This window comes from Amaranthus tricolor, chromosome 16, assembly GCF_026212465.1.
Source record: "Amaranthus tricolor cultivar Red isolate AtriRed21 chromosome 16, ASM2621246v1, whole genome shotgun sequence".
Classification (NCBI taxonomy): Eukaryota; Viridiplantae; Streptophyta; class Magnoliopsida; order Caryophyllales; family Amaranthaceae; genus Amaranthus; species Amaranthus tricolor.
Window position 1 is genome coordinate 1,370,024 of NC_080062.1, and position 9,812 is coordinate 1,379,835.

Below are 9,812 nucleotides of genomic sequence, written 5' to 3' on the forward strand. Positions count from 1 at the left end.
ACTGCATGCTATATTGGGAGGAGCATGCAACTGCAACAAGTTGTCATGTTTGTGGGGCCTCAAGGTGGAAATCGAACGAAAATGATCACACTGAATATACCTCAGAAAAGGCACATAAAATTCCAGCAAAAATTCTAAGAAAAGGTTGCAAAGGTTATATATGTGTGCCGAAACTGCTAATTACATGAAATGGCATGCAAATGGTCGAGGAAAAGACGGACTTGGACTTTTGCAATATCCGGTTGACGGTGAAGCTTGGAAGAACTTTGAAAAATTGTATCCAAAATTTGCTCAAGATCCTCGTAATGTGAGGCTTGCATTAGCCACAGATGGGTTTAACCCATTTAATTCAATGAGCATTGTGCATAGTACATGGCCAGTAATTTTGGTCAACTATAACTTGCCTCCATGGTTGGCCACAAAGTCAGAGTTTCTAATTTTGTCATTACTTATTCCCGGCCCATTGTCTCCTGGAAAAGATATTGATGTCTACTTGCAACCACTTATCAAAGATCTTAATGATTTGTGGGAGTTTGGCCTAGAAACATATGATGCATCAACAAATACAAGGTTTGACATGCAAGTAGCTTTGGTGTCTACTATTAGTGATTTTCCTGCTTATGCAATGGTATCTAGTTAGAGCACAAAAGGTAAAACAGCTTGCCCATATTGTCATTATGAAATTGATTCAGTGTGGTTACCATATAGCCACAAGTATTGCTACATGTGTCATCGCAAATTTTTGGATACTGATCACCCGTGGCGTTTTAATAAAAGAAACTTCAATGGAAAAATTGATGAACGAATTGCACCCGTGCCTTTGACGGGAATTGAGATTGAGGATTGCTTTGTGATTTTCCAAATCATTATGGAAAAAAGCAAACTAAGATGAAACAAGCAGAGGATGATCCTAATCCGTGGAGAAAGATGTCCATACTTTTTAAGTTGCCTTATTGAAAACATTGTTCTAATCCCCATGATTTGGACGTCATGCACATAGAAAAGAATGTGTTTGATAATATTGTTGCGACATTGTTAGCCATTCCTGGGAAGACAAAAGATAATTTAGCTGCTCGTCGAGACCTAAAAGACCTCCGAAAAAAGAAAGACCTACGTTGGGTTCCTGAGTTGGAGATTAAAGAGTTAGAAGATGGAACTGAAGAGGTTCCAACATCAAGGTTTTGGATGAATGCCAATTAAAGATGATTGTTTTGCCAAACCATAAAAAATGCAAAGCTACCACAAGGTTATGCCTCAAACATTGCTCGGTGTGTGCAAGTAAATGAACGAAAAATCACAGGATACAAGAGCCATGATGCACATTTTATGATGCATTACTTGCTCCCAATTGCCGCAAGCATTACCTTAAATAAAGAAGTTGCAACGCCTTTGATAAGGCTTTTTAATTTTTTCAAGGGTATATGGAAAAAAACAATTAACCCTCAAAATGTTAATAAACTTCATTCTGAGATAGTTGAAACTTTATGTCAATTTGAGGGGATTTTTCCACCAGCTTTTTTTGATGTCATGGTTTATTTGCCGGTTCACTTAGTAGAACAAATTAAGCTTGGTGGACCTGTTGCATTAAGGTGCATGTATGCAATTGAGAGATATCTTCGGGAATTGAAGTCAGATGTTCAGAATAAGGGTCGTCCGGAGGCTTCAATGGCTGAAGGCTTCTTGGCCAAGGAATGTGCTAGATTTGTTGCTCGATATCTAATTAGGTCAAAAGGTCCATGTCCACAAGTCAGTGAGCCTTCTATTTCACAAGAATTTCTTCCAAAGCTTGGACATCCTATCAGGGGAAGAGGAAAAACTTCAAAGAAGAAACAGGTTGGGTTTGTCATCGATCAAGTCACATGGAGTCAAGTGCACCAATATGTCTTGTTCAATTGCAATTGTGAAGAAGTTGAGAGATACATTAAGTATGACTAGTAAACCTTTAAGCTAAACTTTATTCTTCATTTTTTATCTCTCGTTTATTGTTTAACATTTTCTATTCTTCTATCACAGTGAGCACAAAGCAACAGTAGAGACTCATCGAAAGAGAAAATGGGATAGAGCTCAATGTCATTGCAAGGATTTCAAAGATTGGTTTAAAGAGGCAATCACATTGAAGGTTGATGAAGGTCAACCTGTCTTAGACCATGTCAGGTGGCTATCAATGTAGTAGTGAGACCAAGTTAAAAAAAGTTTGTAGTTGGAGGAAGAAGATGAGTTGCTTTGTAAGTGTATTGAGAAATATAGTAAAGATAACTGGAAACATATTCCTAAAAGGACAGGTAACTACATATATAGTTTCTATCTAAAGATATATATATATATATATATATATATATATATATATATATATATATATATATATATATATATATATATATATATATATATAAATACATAATTATGTTCAATTCTTAATATCTTGGTATATTTCATAAGTAACTTTTAACCCAATTAAAAAATTAATTTTAAAATGCTAATATGAGTAACTTTTTTATAGTCTTGAGGATTTTAGCCCACTTGTTGATAATAAAATTGCTAAAAATTATTAACCATGATCCACTCGTGTGAACATGGGACATACTTGTGTGCTTGGTCCACAAACCCACGGGTCAAAAGCGTTGACTTGCACATACACTTGGTGAAGTTCATTGTTTTCCAAAACCATATGGTAGTAGGAAAATACTCACCCAATATCTATGCAAGTCCACAATCCACTATTTTATGAATATGGGATCTGGTCTCACATGTGAAGTATTTCCAACACTCTTCCTCACATGTGAGCCACATTATACCAGGAACCACCTTCGGCTCTGATACCATATTAGGCCATGAGAATTCGTCACACAATCTTACCTTGGCCCACTCGTGTTGACACCGGACACACCCGTGGGCTTGGGCTCATAAACCCACTGGTCAAGAGCGTTCACTTGTACATACATTTGGTGAGGTTCATTGTAATCTAAAACCATATGGTAGCAGGAGGGCTAACTCATCCAATATATATGCAGGTCTACAACCCACTATTTATCGATGTGAAATCTTGTCTCAATGTCAAGTATTTCGAAACAACAAACAACTAATTTTTTATAAAACATTTTAATAACAATCAATTTAAATAAGTATATATTAGTGAATTGTGAATACTTTTAAAATATTAAACCAACTAATAATTCTTTGCTAATCAAATTCAATATAACTTATTTTGTATAAAACTATTTCACATGACATGAATTCATATAATTAACTTATTAACTATTCACTTTAAATTAATAAATAATTATTTAGAATTCGTAAATTCCATTTGAAGTCGAGCTACTTATGCATTCCTGACCTCTAAAGTGTTCTTAGATCAAGCAATCTGTGCCAAACCGACTTCAAAGTCAAAACAAAAAGTGCAACTTTCTTGACTCCATAATCCACATAAATACAAGCACACAACTACCCACTTTCTGGCAACACCAAAAAACTCTGGTATATTCTAATGGAAGACCGAAAACTCAGGAACTATCTATTTTCTTCTTCATCTTTTACGCCCTCATTTCTTGGATTCTTACATCCTCAAAAACCCTGAAATTAGCAAAAAAAATCATTTAATTCATAAGATATAGCAAGTTGCAACCTTTAATTTTCCTTCAAGCTACAAGGAATCAATCACGGCTTTTTTTTGGATCAAATTCCAAAACACCACCAATTTGAAACAAAAAACCCATTTCAAGAACAATAATTTTAGTATTTTTAGAACCCTAGAAATTGAAAAACTGAGAACCCCTTTGCCTCACGGAGGCAGGGGTGCTCTACCTTCTGAAGGTGGTTGTCCTTCTGATCTTTTGTTTCTGGCAGGTGGTGGTGTTTTTGGGATTTACCCTTTTTTGTTTTTGGGTTTAGTTTTAGTGGGTATTTTTTAGATTTGGATTTTATTGATTTATTTTGGAAATTAGAAAAAGGAAAGGATGGGGATTTTGGAGAAAAGTCTTACCATTAAAAGAGTTCCTACTGTTTTGAGTAATTATCAAGAGGAAGATGGTGGTGCAGGTGAAAATTTTGGTTGTGGACGTAATTGTCTTGGAAAATGTTGCTTGCTTGGTGAGTTTTCAAATTTTGTTTAAATTATTTACATGGTTTTGTATTGGTTTCAATTTTGATGATATAATTAGTAATTTGCATGATTTGGGGGTTTTTTTATAGGAAACTTTTTGTTGGTGTTTTGTGTTTATAAGAACATATAAAGTTATAGTCTTGTTTGAATTTTTATGGTTTTGTATTAGTTCCAATTTTGATGTTATAATTTGCATTAATTGGGTGTTCTTTAATTTTTTTTTTGTTGGTGTTATTGCTCCTCAATCTTTAGGGATTAAGGTTCTGACGTTGTGTTGGTGTTTAGTGTTCATAGGATCGTGTAAAGTTTTGGTGTTGTAAGTTTTGATTATTTGATCTTTTGAAGTAGTGTTTAGCTTTGGAATTCTATTGACGTAGTTTTCTGCTTTCCTTGTGATCATGGCAATTATGGGTGATTTTGCATGAACTTTTACCATTTATGTTGGAGATTGTTAAATGTATAGTGTGTTAGCTGATTTTCTTCCTAGTTCTTGTTTTAGTTTGCAATTACCAAGGGATTTTAATTGAATAGTTGATAGTGGTGCAAATGTAATTCTTGGATAAGGTGGAGTTTAGGCTCGAGACTGCCTAGACCGTGGCTTGGGTCATTTCATAGAAAAACTTCTTAGTATTGAGTTGTGTTCACATATAACATAAGAACAATGACAACCTGAGTAGGTTGAGCCACATGCAGAGATAAGTGTTTGGCCCATCTAATACTGTATGATTGTATCCTGCATTAGCCATTACCTTGGATTGTGCTAAGTAATACTACCTCCTATTCGGCCTAAATGTCCCATTTGATTTTTGGCACTATTCACTTATCACTCTTAATTTATATTTTACTCTTAATCTATAAGTTAAAACATAGTCATGTGATATCTTATTTGATTCGTCTTAATACAAACTTTTTATAATTTTTAATTATTTATAATAATGTAAGATATTAAGGGTTAAAATGTTGTCTCGGCAAGTGTGAAAAGTCAAATGGGACATTTAGGCTGAATAGGAGGGAGTATATGATTGGAGACATATTGATCAAGTGTAATTGATTAATTGGAGTAATCCTATGCCTATATGACTTGCATTAACTTTTAGTTGTGGCATATTTGTTATGAAATGTATTTAGATTTGATTGTTTGAGTTATATTCAGCTGTTTCGGATTTTCTTGATACTAATAATGTTTTTGTCGCCTTGATTCTCTCTTCAATGTGTAGTAACACTCATTTGTTACAAGTTACAATGACTTTTACATGGGCTTCTTTTGGTTTCTTTACTTGGTGATGTAAGAGTTGTTGGTAGAATCTCGATTGCCTTTTCGTATGTTACATAGATGTGAGGACTTTTGGATTAATATGAAGTCTCGGGTTCACTGTAATGTATGCCTTTGAACGTGTCTCGTCGAAGATTATTGTGGGATGTGGGTAGAAAATTTTTGTTCTATTAGAAGCAACTTTTAGAAGCCTGTTTGATTGAGTTAGAGGGAAATAAGGAAAGGAGTGAACTGTACAATAGAGGAGATGAGGATAAGGAAGGATCATGAGAAGACTCGTAGGGTATACTTTTCTTTTAGATTGTTAATTTTGGGAGAATCTAAGCTTCTTTAAATCTCGGGATCTATCAATAAACCATACTTTAAGTTAAGGTATCAAGTTTATTTTCCCTGGATTATACCGCAACATTGCATCAACTCAATGCCATTAAGTAGCTCCCACCAAGTCGGAATTTGGGTTTGGATGCATGCAAACTTACCCTTAATGAAAACAAAGATTCGACCTTTGGCAGCAAGCCAGCAAACATCATTTGCAATTTCACATAAATAAGAAGTGCACCAATTTGATATAGAACAAACCAACTAGTCAGTAAATATACTGTTCTTTGTCCACCATCAATCAAAAGTTTTGTTAATATAGGTGTTGTTTTCAGTTTCCAAGCTTCCTTTATACACATACAAGAATGAAGATGAAGATATGATTGAAAATGACACGACATATTCAGTCGATCAAACGCCTGGGATTTCCTTTCTTTACGATCTCTTGTTGGGACAGTGGGAGGACAGGATGAGGAGAGGTTTCTTCCGATATGATGTAACCCAATGTGAAACCAAAATTATACCCGGGAGATATGGATTTATTGCCCAGCTAAATGAGGGACGTCACTTAAAGAAACGGCCTACTGAATTCCGTGTTGATCAGGTTCTTCAGCCATTTGATGATAATAAATTCAACTTCACAAAGGTTGGCCAAGAAGAAGCACTCTTTCGGTTTGAGCCTAGTAACGACATGACGTGTTATCATCCTAGTGCGCTGATCAGTCTGGAATCCGAGTCCCCAAACATTGTTGCTATAAATGTAAGTTTTGCGTATTCCAATTCAATATTGATAGAAAAGTAGACCTGTTAAATTTTGGCCCAACCTGAAAACCCGATCGAGACCTGATTGACCCGATTCGTTTTCTAAAATTTATCGAATTTTTGAGATCTACATCAATATTATCGAGTTTGTTATTTTTATCATTGTAGTCAATGTTCTATAATTATGACTCAAAAAACTAATTTTGGCTCATTTTAGTAAACAAATTTTTGAATTTGAAGGAAAACTTTCATGGTATTTTTAGCTTTTTTATAACGATTAAGAAAAAAATAATAATTTAATATATGACTCGTTGGGTCAAACCCGACGGACCAGATTATTTGGTTCATAGGCAATGCAACAAGAATATTATGTGGTTTCGCTCATGTTTACTTGTGATTGTTAGGTGAGCCCGATAGAGTATGGACATGTCCTGTTGATTCCTCGAATATTTGATTGCTTACCTCAGAGAATCGATCATACAAGTTTCTTGGCTGCACTTCATTTTGCAAAAGAAGCCGCGAACCCTTTATTTAGAGTCGGATATAATAGTTTAGGTGCATTTGCGACAATCAATCACTTGCACTTCCAGGTAAACAATAAAATCGATCATCTCCGAGTACATTTCTATGTATAGTATGACTACCGTTCTGCCGAGGCATGTGATAACATATTTGAACAAATGACAGGCGTATTACTTACAAGCGCCTTTTCCTGTCGAGAAAGCCCCGACTGAAGCTATATCTAAAATAAATGATATCATTAAAACCGGAATTGTGATATCCCAACTTTTGGAGTATCCTGTTCGCGGGTTTGTTTTCGAGGGTGGCAAAACCCTCAAACATTTATCCGATGCTGTAGCAAGTGCATGCATTCGCCTTCAAAATACGAATTTTCCTTTCAACGTTCTCATCTCTGGTTGTGGGAAGAAGGTGTTCTTGTTTCCCCAGGTACGTATTATCATTTTTGGAATGTCGTTTGATTGTGGAGAGTAATTTATGTCACTTCACTTATAAATTAATGTACTACATAGCAATATATGAACTATGAAGGGATGCTAAGCAAACACCCCTTCAAAACCTTCACTATTTGCACTTAAGAGAGTAATTAATTAGAATAATCACGTACGAGACACTCATACAAGTTTAGTTCAATATATGTGAACTTTTATACTGTTGTTAGCAGATCGGGCTTGGCCACTCGGCCAATATGATACACTTCATTTCACACCGTTGTATTAACTTTTGAGACCGCGTGTTTCTTTTTGTGTTTCCGTTTGTTATGTGTCCAGTGTCATAGGACTCGCTAATCGCCTCTCGAATCGCTAATTGAAAAACGCGAATTATGATCAGTTTTAGGCTATTTTTAAACCATTTTGAGCGAAACGCGAATTCAAAGGTGAACTAGCTAGCGAATTATGTTTTACTGTATGTGACCATAGACAGAGTAAAAATGCAGCACTACTTCAATCATGTCCTATGTCCTAAAAATGCCTTTTCAGATCAATTGTTGATGTGCTTACGTAAATAATAGGATGCTTATCAACTCAATAGATTAGTTCCAATAGTCGTCCATATGAATTCAATTATCCGCTCCATTTCGATTTTGTACCGTCTCAACTAAATATTAAACGATAGGATGATAAATAGTTTTAAATTTAGATTCTTTTTGGGTACAGTGTTATGCTGAGAAACAAGCTCTAGGACAAGTGAGCCAGGAAGTGCTGAACACACAAGTGAACCCAGCAGTATGGGAGATAAGTGGACATATGGTGCTGAAAAGGAGAGAAGATTTCGAAAAAGCATCCGAGGAATATGCATGGAAGCTCCTATCTGAGGTTTCTCTATCCAATGATAGGTTCGAAGAGATCAAGGCCGTGGTATTGGAAGCTTCGGGATTACAAGAGAACAACCCAGATAGAACGAGCGTACAAGGAACGAAAGTAAAAGAAAAATCTTCTCTCGAGCCTTGTGATTCAACCCGACTACTGCTAAGAGATGGTATAGTTCTGCAGTGATGACCCGAGTCAACGTCGCTGCGTTGTTGCTTTCTTCTATTGTATGTTGTCTCAACTTCGAATAGACTCGATGGTCCTCGACATTCTTTTCTTTGGTGTGTGTTGGGTCGGACGATAGATTCCGTCAAAAGTAGGATATGCTAATAAAACTTGTGTAGTCCTGGAAGTTCAATCTGAGATGCAAATTTCTGTTCTGTTTATACGAGTTAAATTAATCGACCATCTGTTATACGTATATTTGGAAATTTGCACATTTTACAGTTTCAAGGGTACCTTTTTCATTATATGATCTATTACAAGCAACACATTCCCTGCTCATGTCTGGCGCTGAAGTGGAATATTTAGAGCTAGGTATAATGAGGGTCTGTGTTGCATCCATATTTCAAGCCCAAAGGGCTCTCGTGTGAGGGGGCGTGTTAGAGTATATAACATATCTAAGGATCTCAACCATCAACTTAAGTTGAATGTTGAGGCCCCATAATATGTTATATACTTTAGCAGAACCATTACGATGATGCCAAAATCTTTATTCTTACTATACCAGATGTGCTACATGAATGAAAATAAATCAACATGAAAGATTGTTTCTTGTTTTCTATTCATTAGTTCTGTTTTCTTGTTTGATCAACTACTAATTCTAGCTTTTTTGTTAACCGTTAAATACGTTGTATATGTTGATTAGTTATTTATTAGAGAGAAAGTTTAAACACAGCCAAAATCTAAAGCCTTTTTTGAGATGGGGATGACAATGATTATTGTAGTAATAATAAGTCAATATAGATCTAGAGTCCATTCCCGATGGGCGATATTCTTTATACTATTCCCTTTGTTTCAGTTTGTTGGTTATACTTTAACCAAAATTGCGTGAACTTTTTGGTGAAAGTGTAATCATTAATGTGTATAATTTTGGCCGTTAAAAAGCATAAAATAAACACTTAAATAATTGGGTATTTCTTTTACAGCTTTTCAACAACATGAATAGACATCATTCTATTAAGTATTAACATACTTGGCTCGATTTTTCTACTTGAGTATAGCCCGCCCATTCATCAGCAGTCAACCAAACCCATGATTTTTTATTTTCTTAAATGATAAGCTACGCTTGTGAGTTGTGAGAGATCGTTTTCTGTGAGGTTGACATAAAGATAAAAAATCGTATTAGTGTAATTTTTTAAATATTAAGATTAAAATTTTTAAATTGTTTAGATTGTATTAAAAAAGCAAAAAATGTGTTTATGAGAATTAGATAGACCAATTGGATATTATTTGAAAAAAACAAAGTTGTAACTCAAAAGAATAGACTACAAAAATTATGTCAAATTCAAAAAAAAAAAAAAAAAAGAAA

The 9,812-nt window shown here is 35.0% G+C and overlaps 1 protein-coding gene across 1 annotated transcript; it reads left to right on the plus strand.

The window, feature by feature from the left end:
• The first annotated feature begins 3,354 nt into the window (after positions 1 to 3,354).
• LOC130802760 (GDP-L-galactose phosphorylase 2-like) lies at positions 3,355 to 8,751 on the plus strand. The gene is made up of 5 exons (XM_057666818.1): positions 3,355 to 4,086; positions 6,026 to 6,450; positions 6,857 to 7,042; positions 7,140 to 7,400; positions 8,129 to 8,751. Exons 1-5 carry the CDS (start codon positions 3,954 to 3,956, stop codon positions 8,465 to 8,467), a joined length of 1,344 nt encoding a protein of 447 aa, XP_057522801.1. The 5' UTR covers positions 3,355 to 3,953; the 3' UTR covers positions 8,468 to 8,751.
• Positions 8,752 to 9,812: the final 1,061 nt, after the last annotated feature.

What these genes read in the sequence shown, in the direction of transcription:
- LOC130802760 (XM_057666818.1), top strand. Translation starts at nt 3,954, where the DNA reads ATGGGGATTTTGGAGAAAAGTCTTACCATTAAAAGAGTTCCTACTGTT. An exon ending in TCAATCACTTGCACTTCCAG is followed by an intron (nt 7,043 to 7,139) that starts GTAAACAATAAA and finishes AACAAATGACAG; the next exon opens with GCGTATTACTTACAAGCGCC. An exon ending in AGGTGTTCTTGTTTCCCCAG is followed by an intron (nt 7,401 to 8,128) that starts GTACGTATTATC and finishes TTTTGGGTACAG; the next exon opens with TGTTATGCTGAGAAACAAGC.